We start from the raw sequence: 18837 nt of genomic DNA on the forward strand, positions 1-18837 counted from the left end.
CTTCTATATGGACTGGACATATAATGTTTAACATAGAACAAAGGTGGAACATTTTGAAAGGAGAAAAAGCACTTGTAGATAGTTCATTATTTTTCCACGTTCTTTACAGGTCATCCTATAGATCAGTTATTTTTTCATATTTCTGTAGTAGCATAGATAACAATTTTGCATTTTTTTAACGTAAATTCTATTATAAACGTCTCTGCACTCTGCTGTATGGGGAAAACAACCACGTTTAAAGGCTGCATCTTTCTGGTAGCGTGCCAAAACCCTGATTAGCTCCGCAAAGTGACTGCACTTCCTCTTCCTAGTCGGCAGAGGGCATCCTGGCAGCGGAGGGTGCTGCTCGGCTCTGACAACCGGAAGCTTCGCCCTCTCTCTATTTTTCTCCCCGCCCTCTCATCCTTCGCACGTGAAGTTCTCTTCCGGCACGGGCTGCCGGCGTGCCTCTGAACGCCTGTGGTGGTGGTGCTGGTTGCCGGGCAGAGTCGGAGCTGCGGGAACTTCGCGTCTGTTCTGCGCTAGCCATGAGGCTGCTGGGAACCGCCGCCGCCGCCGCCGCCGCGGCTGTGGAGAGCCGGCCGCTCCCGCGGGTCCCCGCCGCCCTGTGCTGGCAATGGAAGCAGGTAGTGGAGTCCGGCGGGGCGACACCGCACCACGGACTCTCCCGGGACCTTGCGGTGTGTCCGGAGCCAGGGAGGAAGTGACACTCCTACCCTCCCTGGCACCTCCTTACTGACAGCTCCGAATGTGAGCTGTCGACCTCAGCGCTGAAAAGCCCCTCGGTATCTGCACAGCTGCTGGTTATTAATGAGCAGCGTCTCGGTGCGCTGGGAGGTTCGGCGGCCTCCGATTTACGGTTAAGCCTCTTCTTTTTGGTATAACTTAGAGAGGAGAGGTGACTGGAGTGAAGGTCGAGACAACCTTCACTCGAGAAAAATTAGTGTGTCTAGGGCTCGAATCCAGGGCTTCTGACTCGTTATGCCGTGCTCTTTTCATTACAGAGTGTCGTTGGCCTGACTGATCCCTCTTTCAGCTGACCCTGGGTTGTTTGATTTGGAGCCCGACCCTCCCAGTACCTTTCTTTGGTTCTGTGTCTGCCTTTTGTGCGGGGCGCGGGGAGCGCAGAGTGGACTAGGATTAGGTAGGAGTTGAGCCTTTCCTGTCATGCAAACCTCCTTTGCTTTGCTCGCTGATATCCGTGGGATTTAATCAACCAAGTGCCGATCACCCAGATTCCATTTTACCCAGGTTTTCCAAGTTCTTCCCTTTTCCCAGAAGTGGCTGCAGTGCATTTTGGATGGGCAGTCCTATATAGAGAGATTTATATGGTGTCTTGTTTCCATAAATGCAGGATTCCCCATCACCACCAGAGTAAAATAAAGTTGTTGTTGTTGTTTTAATGTTACTAATTGTTTGGGGATGGAAAAGAATTGGAGACCTTTTGTGGGCTGCCTTGAAGCTATTAGCACCACTGCATAGAGCATATAAGTCCTCAAACGTCCTTGCTAGCTGTGAACTACAGTAAGGAGGAAGGGGGAAAAAATCAAAGTAAAATTTAGAGTAAAAACTATATTTCCTTTTAAAGTAGTTGTTGGGAGCAGTTTTTCTGATTTTATCAGCCCCAGTGTATATTTTCAAACTTCTGCCATCCGGTAAAAGTATCTGTTCCCTTTTATTTATTTAATTAATTAATTTGAATATATCTTTTCTGACTTATTTATTTTTAAGAGTATGTCTTTTCTCTTCTCTCTTGCAGCCTCTTCTTTGGTTACAGGAGTTTCAGGTTGAGACATTCCTTCTTTTGCCTTTTCAGACAATCACATACGATGTTTTGTGTCCATTGAGATTTCTTAGAGGAAAGATGTCCACTAAACCCTTTCTAATTATCCACTGTTTTCTCATGAAAAGTGCATTGAATTGAGCTCTCTTATTTTTTCAGGCTAATTGGAAGATTTGCCGATGGTATTCATCAGGGGTGATACCTAATGAAAAGATACGAAATATTGGAATCTCAGCTCACATTGATTCTGGGAAAACTACATTAACAGAACGAGTGCTTTACTACACTGGCAGAATTGCAAAAATGCATGAGGTATGTGGTTCATGGTTGATGCCATTAGTTTGACCTTGGTTTTAATTGTTTTATAAGGATTTAAGAAACTTTACAAACCTGAAAGATTAAAAGAATGGTAACAGTGGATCTTTAATCAGAGTCACAAAATGGATAGATCAGGTTGGCTTGAAATGTTGCTCTGAGGAATCTTTCTAGAGACCATCACTGTGGGTATACTGAGTAGGCTGTTTTTTAAGAATGTTAAGTCAGTATGATGTACCCTTAAGCAGCCATTAAAATAATGTTTACATACTTTTAATGTTATAGAGAGATGTTTATAATGTTAAGTGGAAAAAGGGTTTAAAATGCGTTTAATAGTTAAAAAATACATATGTCAGGAAAGAATTATTTTAGAAAATCTTGAAACTCTCCTGAAGACATTACATATTATTGAGTAATTCAACTCTCCACTTAAAAATGTTACTTCAGATGAAGATCATCTCATTAAATCACAGACTTTAAAAGCTGAATTCTTCCCACCCAGACCTCAAAGTCCACAAGAAACACAGCAGGGAAAAATCTCTCTCTGCATATCTGCTCACAGACTAACATAGGGCTGGTGGGCAGGAACAGTGCAGAGGGAGCAAGGATGGCTCTAAGACCAGGTAATGCTCAGTGGTAGCAGCTGCTAAAAATGGCAATGAAAAAAGGGTTAGGGTTAATAGAGGGCAAAACCTGTAATCAATTTTCTACTCCATGAGATGATATGGTTTGACAATTAGGTTTCTCTGAAAATTGCATCAGTTAACTATCTGTGTTCTGGTTCCATCTGTGAAGATTTCTTGGAATGCAGGACAGAGAAATCTGAATTGCTGTGCTTGTGTTTAGGTAAAAGGTAAAGATGGAGTTGGTGCTGTCATGGATTCCATGGAACTAGAAAGACAAAGAGGAATCACTATTCAGTCAGCGGCCACCTATACCATGTGGAAAGGTGTCAATATCAACATTATAGATACTCCTGGTGAGCTAAGTTCTTGGTTTTATTGCAGCTTGTTTTGGCAGTGGCATATTTAGTTCTTTACCATGATCTTGCTCATTTTTGAGTATAAAATAATACTCAAAAGTGTGACTGTGAATTCCCTATTAGAGAAATCTGACTTGGGACCTAGAATACTTTATCTTTAAGTGGTTTCTTTGAAAAATAGTGCAAAGAAATTGTGAATAGGAATGTTCTTGCCTTTTACATGTTGCAGCTGATTCCAAAGATGCCCATGCCCTAGTATCTTTTGAAGTGATTTTGTTGAGCCCCTGAACCTTATGGTAAGTGAACAGTATTGGTGGTTTAAGGAGTTCATATTTTATTTAGAAGACATACGTAATGATCAGAGATAGAAGAACTTTTACTTGTACATGTTGTAAAAATTCATACTGCTTTTTAAGACCCCGACACAGTTCTCTGTCTCATTTAGGGCATGTGGACTTCACAATAGAAGTTGAAAGAGCCCTGAGGGTGCTGGATGGTGCTATCCTTGTTCTGTGCGCCGTTGGAGGGGTGCAGTGCCAGACCATGACTGTTAATCGTCAGATGAAGCGCTACAGTGTTCCATTTCTAACTTTCATTAACAAACTCGACCGAATGGGCTCCAACCCAGCCAGGGCCCTGCAGCAAATGAGGTACTGAACCTTAGAACAGAGCGGGGGTGATGATCCGGATAACAAACCTCACATCCAGAAGGACAGTTAATTCAGTGTCATTAAGCTTTATCCCCTTAAATTTTTTTTCCTTTTTAAAATTCATCTATGTGTATGACTTATAGTAAATGGAACACTAAGGTCCGTAGTTTGGTTTGTGATGTGATTTCATCAACTACTTTCTCTGTAAAATGGAAGAAATATGACTTAAATTTTAGGGAGATTGAAGGTGAATTCAGAAAACCATCTGGCAATTTGTAGTGTTTTGCTCTAATTAGAGAAGTTATAATCTAGGTTAGATTCTAAAATTACTGTGCATTTATTTAGACAAAGCTAGAGGATTATCTTCAATTTCAACCTTCATTTGAGGAATTTTAATGACTTAAATTAGTACGCTATATTCTCTTGCTTTTATTTGTTAACATATTTGTTAAGACAACAGCAGTACTTCCTGTCTGAATCAGACATAACCCAGTGGTATTGATATGATTTTACATTTTGCACAATACTGCGTGTTTCACACAGCCTTTGAAAAGAGTCGGAGTTTCACTTTTCACCTTTTGTAGATCTGTAAATGTAGCGGTAGAGTTCCTACCCAAGTTGCACATGGCAGAGCTGATGGATGTAGGCAGTAAGGTTTATGGTAGTGGAGAGACTAAGAGTGATGTGTCTGATGACAAAAGATACCGTGTTGAGGAACTTTAACTGACAGTATTGCTGTGTGCTCTCTGATGGAAGTGATGTTTTTGAGAACATGAGAGTGAATTTTTTCTTTATTGGGCATTTGTAATACTTACTTGGGATAACGAAACGTTTTCACTTTTTTTTTCTAATTATATTTTACTTGTGGTTGGCAATAGATGGTCTCTTTGCACCAAGTTTTTTCCTGAATTCCAGGCAGATTCTGTTTCAGCATTTATTTGACTACTTTGGTTCTTTCTTTGCACCACTCCCTTTTACCCGTTACCTCATTCTCCCATTAAACAGATCTTGAAACTTCTAAATCTGGCCTCTGTGTCTTAACTCTTCTACCATACTTTCTCACACTTTGTCTCCTTCTAATTTTTCACTGGGTTAGGAGAGAATTTTTGAGGTCAGTCTTCCAACTCACTAATCTGGTATTCTTCTGCATCCCTTCTGTCATTTAGCCTGTTTTTTGTTCTTTTTAATCCCAGCAGTTATGTAGTTAATTTCTATAAACTTTCCTTTTATTGTGACATCTTTATTAATAGAGGTAATTCCTTTTTAGATCTTTACATTTTATTTTCTTCTAGTAACTTTGTCCTTGGAGGTTAGTACCATTTCTTGAGCTCCCACCTGTCTTGGAAGCTATTGATTTCCTTCAGATATTTGGTGGTTCTTAGTTATCTATCCATAGTTATAGATGGGTACCTAGAATCTAGAGCACAGTTAGCTAGAGCATATTTCTACTTGAGTGTAAATCCCTGCCAGTGAGTCTGATTTCTCTTCGGTGGTTGTGCCTGATTGAGGGTACAGGCCGATGATGAGTGTCTGACTTTAATACCCACTCTAAGGGTTTTCCCCCTAAGGAACTTCCTTTTCAGATAGCTATACTCAGCTTCACTAGAGTCAGCTGATCCAAGAATGAGATGTGGGTACAATTATCCCACTATCCTTTAATTTCTTGGCCAACCACTCAATGACCTGTTTTCCCCTCTTCTGTTTCTGATCCAGGGTATTCTGGGGATCTGATGGGAAAATACGTATCTTACAGTTCTTTTTGTTGCCCGAATAGGGTTGAGGCTTCCTGAGCACAGTGAGTTTGGCTGTCAGTCTGTTCCCAAATGCTTTTGTATCCTCCGCTCTGACCTGCTGATCACTTCCACAGATCTGCCATTGATTTCTTTTTATATTTATTTTGTCATTTCAAAGGGATTTGGGGAGAAAAAAAGGGGTAAACATGTATTTTTATTTTTCAGGTCTAAACTAAGTCATAATGCAGCATTTGTGCAATTACCCATTGGTTTGGAGGGTGATTTTAAAGGTATTATAGATCTTATTGAGGAACGAGCCATCTATTTTGATGGAGACTTTGGGTAAGTGTTAAAAATATACTATTCTATTAAAATCTTATATTTTAAAAAGTATCAAAGAGAAGGAAAAGGATGAGTGCTTTAAATATAAACTTCTCTTTTTGAAATGTGGCTGGAAGAATATCCTCTAAGATGATTTTGTTTTAATGCTTTTAATCCTAGTTACTTCCCATTTTGCTTAGTATTCATTCCAAGGGAGAGTATGTTACTCTTTGGATGATATATTTATATCGCATTATGATATACACGGTTTGGTGAAAGGAGGCCTTCAGCTTGGGCTAGTGATGTAATATCTCTTCTTCTACTTGTTCATGCATTCATCCATGTATTCTTTCTTTCTGTAGACTTTTCTGGAACAGCTACTATGTTCTGGGTATTATTATAAAAACTGGGAAGAAAATAGGAATCATAAATATTTCCTCTACCTACTTCATGGGATTACAAAAATAAAAAGATTAATATATAAAAGAAGTTAAAACTTGTATACATGTGGTTTAGGCAATACAAAAAGCAAATTGGTAACTTTTGAAATGGTTTTGGTCTGTCAACCAACTTTTGAAGAGACCTTTGCATACAAAGCATTGTAACTGCGCAGTGGTTATCAAACCATGGCATTCAGAAAAGTCACCTAGAGAGCTTATTAAAACATAAATCTCTGGATTCTAATTCAGTAGCTGTAGGGTGGGCCTGGAGTTTGCATTTCTGGAAAGCTCCCAAGTGGTGCTGATGTTTCAGGTCTGCAGACCACAGTTTGAATGGCACTATTCTAGACAATTTGGGGAGTCATAAATGAACCTTTGTTCTGAAGCGTGGACCCAGTAGCCTGGCAGTTCTCTCCGAAGGTCCTTTATTAGGGGTTTCCTTTTTCTGCTGTGGAACTGAGATTGCTGGTCTGGCAGGTGGGTGAAAGGCATTGTGATCAGTTAACTATATAGAATTTATCCTTATCGACCGTCTTGTAGGTAGGGAAAAAGATCAAGCCTATTCAGTGGACAAGGCATTTCTCACTCTTACTTTTTGTTTGACAACTAAGTAATGACAACAAAGTTTATCTCTCACTCCTTAGAATGTAAGGGACAAGGATTTTTATCAGGTTTATTCGCTGCTGTGTACCCAGCCCTAGAACTGTCTGGTACAAAATAGAGACTCAGAAAAGATTTTTAAGTAAATGAATAAATCTGCTTCCTCAGAATTACCAGGGCACAGGTTTCTGTCTACTGAAGCAGAGGCTTTTAAATTGTTGTACATCAGAACCACGGGCCTCTCACTGTTGTGGCCTCTCCTGTTGTGGAGCACAGGCTCTGGACGCGCCAGCTCAGCGGCCATGGCTCAAGGGCCTAGCCGCTCCGCAGCATGTGGGATCTTCCCAGACCGGGTCATGAACCCGTGTCCCCTGGCATCCACTGCGCCACCAGGGAAGCCCAGGTGGAACTTCTTAACATACCTGCCCCCTTTCCCAGCCCTAGACCACTGGGTATGTACATTTTGAAAGGAAGATTCTGACGTGAAAGACTAAGAAGCAGGGAGCTTGCCAGAATGGAAGAAATTAAGTTCTGAAGAGCATTCTTTAGGACAATAAGAATTATTTTCTGACTACTTGCAATTATTTGCAATTGGCTTCTTTTCCCTTTTTTTTTTCCCCCAGGAATGTGTTTTCTGAAAAGCTTGTTATTTTTCGACGTTAGATTCCATTTTTAAAGAAATCCTTTTAAAATGTTAAGACTGATGTTTCTAAATATCAAGTATATCCATTTCTCTGTTTTGTATTTTATTTGTGACTCTTACCTGTCTGGCCCCTAGAGGGATGGAGAACTGAGGTCAAGGTTGAAGAGTCTGTCATAATTAGTAACCTTTTTTTTTTTAAACTACAGAATGGAGTGTTCTGTGTTAAAAATTGCTATTAATGAAAGGGAATAGTCAAGTCTCTAATCCTGCTTGTCAGAGACTGTGATATTCTTTTTTTTTTTTAAAGATTATGAAAACTACTGATACATGGAGTTTTTAATAAATTTATTTTTGGCTACATTGGGTCTTTGTTGCTGCACGCGGGCTTTCTCTAGTTGTGGCGAGTGGGGGCTACTCTTCCTTGCGGTGCGCAGGCTTCTCATTGTGGTGGCTTCTCTTGTGGAGCATGGGCTCTAGGCGTACAGGCTTCGGTAGTTGTGGCTTGTGGACTCTAGAGCACAGGCTCAGTAGTTGTGGCTCATGGGCTTAGTTGCCCTGCGGCATGTGGGATATTCCCAGACCAGGGCTCGAACCCGTGTCCCCTGTATTGGCAGGCAGATTCTTAACCACGGCGCCACCAGGGAAGTCCCGACTGTGATATACTGATTAATTTGGTTAATAGAATTTTCAAGTACAGTTGACCATTGAACAATGTGGGGGTTAGAGGTGCTGATCCCCCCATGCAGTTGAAAATCCAAGTATAACTTTTGACTCCCCCAAAACTTAACTACTAATAGCCTACTGTTGACTGGAAGCCTTACGTATAACACAGTTGATTGACACATATTTTGTATGTTACATGTTGTATTCTTACAATAAAGTAAGCTAGAGAAAAGAAAACGTTAAAGAAAATCATAAGGAAGAGAAAATACATTTATAGTATTGTACTGTATGTATCAATATGGAAAGTAATACCTATATCAGTAAAAGCTTATATGAGTCAAAGCACTGTAGATGTTATATGTATTACTAACACTAGATATCAAAAATGAAAAGATAAAATATGAAAAGAAATTCATATTTATATACAGGTATAACAATTCCTACATTGATAAGGAAGAAGCAGCACTGCTGCTTTATGGTAGCCTGGTGTAATGGATGTAATGCAGTAGCCTGTCTGTATGCTAATGAATGAGTCGTCGTAGAATTTTTACGGCATATCATATAATCATATTCATAATACAGTATTGGAAGCATTGTGACTTTAAAAAAAATTACTTGTGATGATACACAGTTCCCTTAATTATGTGAGAAAGGCACACTGTATGGTGATATAATTCTTTGAAAGCAAAGTTATAAAACAGTAAGAAAACTAACGCATTAATTTCATATTAAATGTCACTTATCTTATTCCTATATAATGATAGGCTGTCCACTTCAATACAAGTTTTGTATACAATGTTATACACATATATTTTTTCATGTTTATTGAAAAAAATCCGTGTATAAGTAGACCTGTGCAGTTCAAACCTGTGTTGTTCAAAGGTCACCTGTACTCATGGGTTTTGGAGTCAGTTTAGCTTTGAATCATGGCTCATCTGTTTACTAGTAGTACAACCTTGAGCAGCTTGCTTTGCTTGTTTAAAGTATTTTGCCCACTATTCTGAATTTTAAAGATTCATAGTTTTCTTATTTGTGATTTTAACGCAAATATATCAGAGCTCTTATCTAAAAAAATATTTTGGCCATTAGTTTATCTTTTTCATTGGTGCTTATATGTTTAATTGAATATTCTTTTTTTAAATTAATCTTTATTGGAGTATAGTTGATTTACAATTTAACTGAATATTCTTAAAGTACCAAAATAAAACATTTCTACTTTTAGTCAGGTTGTTCGATATGGGGAAATTCCAGCAGAATTCAGGGCGGCGGCAGCTGACCACCGGCAGGAGCTGATTGAATGTGTTGCTAATTCAGATGAGCAACTTGGTGAGATGTTTCTGGAAGAAAAAATTCCCTCAATTTCCGATTTAAAGGCAAGTGCTCTCAAAATTAATCTTATATTAATAAGAAAAAGGGCTTTTGGTTTTTTTGTTTTTGCAGGGAAGGGACATGGTGCTTTTATGCAGGGGTTTTATTAATGAAATCGGAGCAAAGTTGTTAACATAATTGGTTTCTTAAAAAAATACTTGACATGGCAAATTATTCTCTTTTTTTAAGTAGTGAGTTATGTAAAATGGGAAAGGAGTCATAGTTCTAGGAAAAAAGATACTTACACTGCCAACCTCTTGGACATAGTCTTATTAAGAAGAAAGAAGATAAATTAGAAATGTACCCTGTTGTACTATTTGGAAGGCTGTATAGATTTTTTTACTTGATTGTTCAGCTCTTAAAAAATAAAGAGAAGATCCCTGCCTAAAACTGGTATTCAGTTTGTAAATAGACTGTTCTCCATAGAAGATAACAAATGGCCAATAAGCACATGAAAAGATGCTCAGCATCACTAATCATTAGGGAAAGCAAATCAAAACCGCAATGAGATACCACTTTACTTATTAGGATGACTATTATTTAAAAAACAAAATAAGTGTTGGTGAGGATATGGAGAAATTGGAACCCTTGTGCATTGCTGGGGAATGTAAAATGATGCATGTACTGTGGAAAGCAGTATGGTGATTTCTCAAAAATTAAACCTAGAACTGCCATATGATCCAGCGATTCCACTTCTGTGTACCCAAAAGAATTGAAAGCAGGGACCCAGATATTTGTACACCAATGTTGATAGCAGCGTGATTCACAATAGCCAAAAGTTGGAAACCACCCAATGTCCATCAATGGATGAATAAACAAAATTGGTATATTCATACAATGGAGGGTATGTTTTGGCTTTAAAAAGGAATCAGATTCTTATACATGCTACAGTATGGGTGAGTCTTGAGGACATGACGTTAAGTGAAATAAGCCAGACGTAAAAGGACAAATACTGTATGATTCCACTTCTGTGAGGTACCCAGAATAGTCAAATTCCTAGAGACAGAAAGTAGAATAGTGGTTACCAGGGGCTGGGGGTGGCGGTGAAGAATGGGAAGTTTAGTGGGTACAGAGTTCCAGTTTGGGACGGTGAAAAGTTCTGGAGGTGGATAGTGGTAACAGCAATGTGAATGTACTTGATGCCACTGAACTGTACACTTAAAAATTGTAAAGATAGTCAATTTTGTTATGTATATTTTATCATAAAAATAAAAATCATAAAAAGACTGATAGTTATTTTGCCAAACCACTTGGTGCCCTTAGCAGATATCAGACAAGTAATTATTGTGTGTAAGACATTGCAGTCAGGGAGTTTATAGATCAAATGCACAAGGAAAGAACCCTATTGAAGCTGAGATGATTACTAATATATCTTATAGCTTGAGTTCTTTACCATTCACAAAGGCCTTATCACCTCAGCTCTCTGATGAGTAAGGAGCACCACGTAGGAAAGTATAGGTCTGGGCCTTAATTAAAGTCAAGCACCGTAACCCAGGAACCACAGTAGAGAGTTAGGTTTCGATCTATGAAAGGGAATATGTCAGATTCTGTGATTCACTAGGAGTAAGGACTCAGCACATAATCACACTCATGGCTATGATTTATTACAGTGAAAGGATACAAAGCAAAATCAGCAAAGGGCAAAGGCACATGAGGTGAAGTCCAGAAGAAACCAGGCGTAAGCTCCCAGGCATCCAGTGCAGTCTTGCAGTGCTTGCCTGTTTCCTCCAGCGGAAAGTTGTGAGTGCACCTGTGAAATGACGTCTACCAGGGAAACTCATTAGAAACTCAGTGCCAAGGTTTTACTGGGGGCTGGTCACATAGACACCCGTTGCCTAGCATGTACCAAATTCCAGACTCCCAGAAGGAAAGTAGGTGTTTAGCACACATCACAGTGTTTGTACAACAGTATAGGCACAGTGAACCAGTCTTACCAGTTCTGGGAATGCTGGGAAACTCCCAGAAATCCAGATCCCCAGGCCTCAGCCGGGGGCCCAGCCTTGCAAGCAGGCCTTTATAAGGGGGACAGTTTCAGCCCTGCTATGTTTACTGTTTTCTGCCAGGATACATGGATGTACTTTAGTTTCTATGTTGTTGGATATATTGTTATTAGGGACAGTGGAAAGGCAACGGTTTTCAAGTATGAATGTGATTCTTATAAAAGTAAGGGAAATTTTCCGGAAAATAAAGCTTTTGTTAGGCTGGTATAGGGTTAGCTTTAATTTCTCCTTGTTTCTATTTATCAACCACCCTCATGTGTTTCTCTATTCAATGGATATAAAGTTAAGCGTGGTAAGATTCATATGTTCCTACTGCTGCATATAGGGAGGGTTGGAAAGTCAAAGACATGACCTTGTGGCCTAGGGTAGCCTAAGTGATTAGTGACCAAGCCATTTCTGGTCCCTAGCAACAGCAAAGGCAAGTGTTTTAAGATAGCTCCAAATAGTAATTGCTTTCTTACCATGCCTATTTTCTCCTTTTTATACTCCTTTTATTGTGCTCAGCTGTTATCCTACTTTTCATTGTGATGTTTAGAAATTGTGGTTATAAATGTTTTGCTTTAAGCTTTTTAGGATAACTAGTTGTCTGTTTTTCCTGAGGACTGAGAAATAATTGTATGCAGCTGCATATTTCTGCGGTGGTGGGTTGTGGCCACAGCACAGCACTGCTGTTGGCCTCTTCCAGCTGCTAGAGCTAAAGTCCACTGCTCCCTCTGAGGCCAGTAGCCCGTAAGGATTGAGGCTGGGACACATGGACGGTGCTTGCACGAGGGGTTGGGACACGACCAGGAGGTCGTTATTTTAGAGCCTTGTTACTATCACTGCCCTTAATTTATGAGCAGTTTGTACTGTTTGGCTTCCTATATGTATGTCCTTTAAAAAAAGAAAACAAATCAGTTAAATGTTTTTTGTTCTTTTTTTTTCTTGCGGTACGCGGGCCTCTCACCGCCGCGGCCTCTCCCGTTGCGGAGCACAGGCTCCGGACACACAGGCTCAGCGGCCATGGCTCACGGGCCCTGCCGCTCCGCGGCATGTGGGATCTTCCCGGACCGGGGCACGAAACCATGTCCCCTGCATTGGCAGGTGGACTCTCAACCATGGCGCCACCAGGGAAGCCCTAAATGTTTTTTTAATAGGTGATACTTTCATATCGTTTAAACTTTCGTATCATTTAAACATTTAACAACTATACAAAGGTACACAGGAAAAGTCTCCCACCTGGCTCCCATCTGCCCAGTTCTCTGCCCTGTCCCTAAAACAGGTTGCCGGTTAATAGTTTCTGGTGTATCTTTCCAGAGACTTGTGTGTGTGTGTGTGTGTGTGTGTGTGTGTGTGTGTGTGTGTGTGTGTGTGTGTATTGCTGTTCCCTCTATTTTACACAATTGTTCACATACTGTTTACACTGTTCTGTGTGTTTATTTTCTATGTGTGTATATATATATCTTTTTCTTGCCAAATTGAAAGGTAGTGACATTCCAGGAGTGTTGAAAGCAATTGCAGTGTTGAAAGTTAAATAGCCTTTTTTCTTTTTTTTTCTTTTTTTGTATTTTGATCTTAAGTTATAGAGAACCTGATTCCAGTCTTCACCAGAGCCAGTACTCCAAAGAGTATCAATTCATTTCATTCATTTGTCGCTTTGTAATTGATCTGAAACACAAAATGTAACTTTAAGATAAACTAATCATTAATTTTTTTCGTTTGTAGCTCGCAATTCGAAGAGCCACTCTAAATAGGTCATTTACTCCTGTCTTTTTGGGAAGTGCCTTGAAGAACAAAGGAGTTCAGCCTCTTTTAGATGCTGTTTTAGAATACCTCCCAAATCCATCTGAAGTCCAAAATTATGCTATTCTCAATCAGGAGTAAGTCTTGGAAATTGATTTTTAATTTATGCACAAAGACTTTAACATTTGTGCACTGGGAAAGTGTTTAAGAATGGTTCTTGTAGTTGCGATTGTGGGGTTTTCCCCATAATTTACAAAAATCAATCTCCATTTCTATTTGGGTAACAATTTTGGCATAGAGAAAAATATTTATTATACCTTCCCATATCATATTCTATTTGTAAGTTAGAAATATGATTTATTTCATTATCAAAGTTTACATCATTAGAAAATTTACTCATTGGGAACCAATTGTATTTTTTTTAATGCTTTAAGAAACAAAAAATTTGAAGTTCTCATTGATAATTTTTCTTTTTCTGCCAGACTATTTTTGTGTTTTTTATTCTGCTCTGGTCCTGTCACAATGCAGTAATTAAGGCCAGAAAAGTTATTCTTATTGATCCGTTTCAGTGAAATTTCACTTATGAATCAGCCCAGAAATGTTTACTGCACATGTGTTTCTTCTCAGATAATATTCTGATGAAACAAATTGATACAAAAGAAATATCAAATATTGCATCTCATAAATGTGTATTTCTTTTATTTTAAGTGACTCACAAGAGAAAACCAAAATCTTAATGAACCCCAGAAGAGACAGTTCCCATCCATTTGTAGGCCTGGCTTTTAAACTGGAGGTAAGTTGCTTTCTAATGTATTTAACTGCTATATATAGAAATTTTCTGTTAGGCTTTTATTCCTATTATAAAATGACTTAGGAAATATTTGGTTACAGGTTTTTCCACTGTAACGTTACTTTCCCCTCTACCCCGTTCCATATTGACTCTTTAGAAGAAGGTTCCTGGGCACAGCCCACACTTAAGGGCTGGGAATTATTTTCTTCCTCCTTGAGGGAGCAGTATCTATGTAAGTTACTTGAGATTCTTCTGTATAGGAGAATTGTGTTTTCTCCCCATATATTTATTTATTCAATCATTTATTTTTATCAGTATGGACTCATGGATATTTATTTTGTACTTTGAGTTATAATCCAGTGGTATGTTACTTATTTTGTTGCCAGATTGACCAGTTTTGGCCATTGGAGCTGTTTCACTTGGCTTCTGTGCCCCTTAGACATTCCACCGTATTTTGCTTTTTTGAATACTTCCTTACTTTCTGGCACTACAGGATTCTCCAGGCTTATGTTGTATATTCCCTGCCCCAGCCCTAGAATCAGCCATTTCTCTAAGAGCCCTGATTTCTTTTAATTGTGAATGGTATTAGAAACCAGCATTTGGGGACTGGGTGTGCTTTTTGTTGTGTTATTACTTCTGTGTATAATATTTTAAGTGGGAAAAAAGTTGGATAAGTTGAAAGTGTTAAAGAGTGGTTATTTCTGGGATGGAATTATATTGGGGGGGGCTTTTTCGTAGTTTTTATTTTTAAATTTTTACAATATGCTTTTTATTACTTCTAAAACCAGAAAAAGTAATTTTAAATTAAAAAGTAGAAATAACATTGCAGTAACAATTTTTATGCATAAAGCTTTTAAAAATATATATTTAGGAATATTTTTCTTAGGATCCTCAGAATTGTAATTATTGAGTAACAGGTATGAAATATTTTAATATTTAATGATATATATTGCCAGATTGCTTTCATACTCTCAGAATTAATGTATATGTTAGATTATTTCAATGAATCTTTATCAGCATTGAGTATTGTTCATTAAAAATCATTACTGATTTCATAAATGAAAATAGTATTTTAATACTACATCTTGCCTTAATCCCTAATAATAGAGAACATTTTTCCATATATTCATTATGGAATTGTATTTCCTCTTTTGTAATTGCCTCTTTATTTCTTTTGTCTTTCCTTTTTTAAAATTAGAGTCAAAGTGTTTTACTTATTTGTATGAGCCTTTCTCTAATAAAGTTTTTTAAAAAACAATTCGCAGTTTAAAATTTACATAGACAAATATATCAGTCTTTGTCTTTAGTCATTTTGTCATTTTTAACCTTATAAATCTTCCTCTTTGATTATATTTTGTAAATATTTACTTTTCTTTCTACTTTTTTGTGGTGGGGTTTCTTGTTTTGTTCATTGTTAACCCAGTTGGAATTTGGTTTGCTGAATGCTGTGAGGTAGGATCTAAATGTATTTCCTCTGCCTTCAAATAGAAGAACAATTGTCTAGTTACCAGTTTTTGAACAATGTTCAAAACTGGTTTTTGAACAATGTTATATTTTTTAATTGATTGTCATGTGTCATTTATCTTCTATTGACAAATGAATTAAACATTTTAGCTATTTATACTATACCCTATGGGCTGTTCAGTTTAATTTGTGCTAGTTTTATACTATTTATGTTTTGGAGTATTTAATATATTCTTATATCACTCAGAGTTATTTTCTATTTTTATCCATTCTTCTAATATTAAAGTCACTAATAAAATGTTTAAAAATTCCTCTTCTGATGTTTATTGCTATTGTGTTAAACCTGTAAATTAACATGGGAAGAATTGGCAACTTTTAAATACTTACCTAATAAGTTAGTGTTACTATTCAGGAGGAAATGATCCTTGATTATTCATTTTATATTCAGTCACTTTACAGAACTCTTATTTGTGTAGCTTTTCAGGTGACTCTCAAAGTTTCTCTAACATGTAGTCTAACTAACAATGTTAGTTTCTCCAACATTGTTGTCTTTCTAATAATTATACCTTATTTTTATGTCTTCTTGTATTAAACTGAACTTATGGAATAACTTCCTTATTATATAAATTTTAAAACTTTTTCTAATAACTTAGAGGAAGCAAAAGTAGTATCTTGGATTTTGATATCAAAGAACAACCATTTAACTTATCTATATTCAAAACTAGTATTAAAGTAGTTTATGACAACAAACTGAAGCATGTATATAAGTTGTACTACTAAAACTGATAGCAAATATTTGAAGGTAGTTGTGAAGTTTCCCTCTTAATTTTGATTCCTGTGTTTCTTTTTTATTCTTTCTGACCTTATCCAATCTTGACTTCTAGGCAGGTCGATTTGGACAGTTAACTTATGTTCGAAATTATCAAGGACAGTTGAAGAAGGGTGATACCATCTATAATACGAGGACGAGAAAGAAAGTACGGGTGCAACGGCTGGTTCACATGCATGCCGACATGATGGAGGCGAGTACCTGGGCATTGTTGTGAGGTCAGGAATTTCTCTAATGCAAGTGAAATATATCTACCTTCTTGGTATCCTGAGCCCCACAAGAAAATCACTTCTAGTTGAATGTGTTTTCCTAGCTTCTTCCTTTTTAGTTAGGTGGGCTACAATTCTCATGTGGCACTTTGGTGTAGGCTAAATTAGCAAATGTCAGGAACACATTTTAAACCACCATTTGTGAGTTAGCTGTATTTCCTCAGTGGCCAAGGTTAAGGAAAAGGGACATTAGTTCCCTAAGATTCGGAGCACAAGATTCAACACTTTCCTCAAGAGCTATCCTTACGAAGAGTATAATAGGTTTTTAGGACAGTGGAACTGTGGTTCTCAAAGGTAAATGAGAGTAATAAATTCATACATAACTTCCCACATTGTTCAGTAGATTTACTTCCTGAAATATGGAAGTAGAACCAACCCCCAGAAGGGCCATATTGATGCCAGAATTCATCTGAGCATTTAAAACCTCTGAGGGTCTAGTCTGGGAGATAAACTTTGGCTTATGGCTTGAATTCTTGAATTGGCTCTGAATCTGTCCTAGCCTTCTGTGGTCCATAGGGTTAAGGTTTGGCAGGAATACCAAGTGTGTGAGGTTGTCTCCTTCTTGCACCCTTTCTCAATTCAGCTCTATATTCCTAGAGAAATTTATTAGTCTAAGCAAAATGTTACGACATTCAGAAATTTTCAGTGGCCATAACTTTTTTATCTCCTGGAAAATGAATAGGCAGTCTTTCAAAATTAGACATCATTGCTCTTTTTTGAGATAGGCAGCAGGGGGCAGGCTAGAGGGATTAGTGATTGTTACAGCTCTTTCATGGGCCAGAAGCTAGGAGATCGATCTGTACAGCTGTGTAACCAGTAAAGCAAGACACACACACTTGCTCATTCACAGCCACAGCTGTTATTAATGAACTGTCAATATAAAAAAAGACTAGGAAGTTTAGAGGCACCAGTGCTTTATTCTTAGATTTCCTGTGTTTTTTTAACTGCCTGCATCTGTGAGAAATTAAGATTATTTTAAGTACAGTAGACTCCATTCTCCTGCCTTTGTTTTCCAAAACTTCCTTTGCAGGTTTTCCTTGTATGCCTTTGTCATACACATCTCATTGTTGGACTGTGGCAGCACATATAGTACTACATGTTTTTTGTTTGTTTTTCTTTCTGATAGAATTGTTTTTTTTTTATTTTTTTGAATTTATCTTTTTAAAATTTATTTCTTAATTGAAGTATAGTTGAATTACAATATTGTGTTAATTACTGCTGTACAGCAAAGTGACTCAGTTATACATATATATACATTCTTTTTCATATTCTTTTCCATTATGGTTTATCACAGGATATTGAATATAGTTCCCTGTGCTATACAGTAAGACCTTGTTGTTTATCCATTCTATACTACATGCTTTTTAATTCTATAGAAATAACTTTAGAACCATGAAGTTCTGTGTTCTGTCAGTACTGCAGATCCTCCAAGTAAAGATGCCATAGCTCGGAGTTTCCATTTAAAGTAAAATCTTGTCAGTTGAGGTGTGGTTTAAATAAAGGCCCTGTTGAAGGTGTATCTTGCCGTGGTTGATTGTTGATGTTGCATCGATTCTGTCTGATTCCTTCTTTGTGGAATTCATGGTGAGATTCTGCCACGTTTGTTTGTGTACAATGTGTTTATTGTGCAATTACTTTTTAGGTATGTCCTGGTTTGTATTACTTGCAAGTATCATATTGTATTCTTTATTTAGGATATTGAGGAAGTGTTTGCCGGAGACATCTGTGCATTGTTTGGCATTGACTGTGCTAGTGGAGACACATTCACAAACAAAGATAATAGTGGCCTTTCTATGGTAAGTCATTTAACTTCAAAGCTGTTTATCACTTGCGTTTCAAAAGTCCATGTTTTAGTACTTCAGAAAAACAACCACAGAAGTTTTCATTGAGTGCCACGGGCATCAAGTGTAGGTTGGTTATGGCTCTTTTAATGTCAACTAAACAAGTGCTCTGTTAGCTAACTTACCTGGTTTTTCGTAGTAAAATCATTCCACCATTCTCCAGGGTTTAGCATGGAGGGAAAATCTCCACCAGGTAACCTGGGATGTGTAGCGCTGTCTCCTACCCTGAGATCTGCCTCCCCATTGTGGGCACACCTCTAATTGCTGTCACCGTCATCAGGCTAGTCCCAGCCAAGTGCTCCTTCCTTATTAACTCGGCAGCTGGAGATTGGACCCTTCCCTCAATCCCCTAGAGAACTGTAAGAGCAGGCTGTAACATTTTGGCTAGACTCCAGGGGCAGCATGACAGAACAGAACCCTGCCC

General features: G+C 38.0%; 1 protein-coding gene across 2 annotated transcripts in view; it reads left to right on the top strand.

The window, feature by feature from the left end:
- Positions 1–416: 416 nt before the first annotated feature.
- Positions 417–18837, top strand: part of GFM1 (G elongation factor mitochondrial 1) — a 42899-nt gene continuing 24478 nt past the window's right edge. The window contains exons 1-10 of one of the 2 annotated variants that reach the window (XM_032631018.1): positions 417–626; positions 1943–2095; positions 2945–3077; positions 3526–3730; positions 5689–5805; positions 9353–9503; positions 13203–13357; positions 13929–14013; positions 16359–16496; positions 18267–18368. In XM_032631018.1, the coding sequence (XP_032486909.1) occupies positions 528–626; positions 1943–2095; positions 2945–3077; positions 3526–3730; positions 5689–5805; positions 9353–9503; positions 13203–13357; positions 13929–14013; positions 16359–16496; positions 18267–18368 (1338 nt within the window). In that variant the 5' untranslated portion in view covers positions 417–527. Of the gene's footprint in view, positions 627–1066; positions 1145–1942; positions 2096–2944; positions 3078–3525; positions 3731–5688; positions 5806–9352; positions 9504–13202; positions 13358–13928; positions 14014–16358; positions 16497–18266; positions 18369–18837 lie in introns of those variants that run through there. The other variant, XM_032631019.1, reaches the window with a different exon arrangement.

Source organism: Phocoena sinus, chromosome 4 (assembly GCF_008692025.1).
Source record: "Phocoena sinus isolate mPhoSin1 chromosome 4, mPhoSin1.pri, whole genome shotgun sequence".
In the NCBI taxonomy this organism is placed as follows: domain Eukaryota; kingdom Metazoa; phylum Chordata; class Mammalia; order Artiodactyla; family Phocoenidae; genus Phocoena; species Phocoena sinus.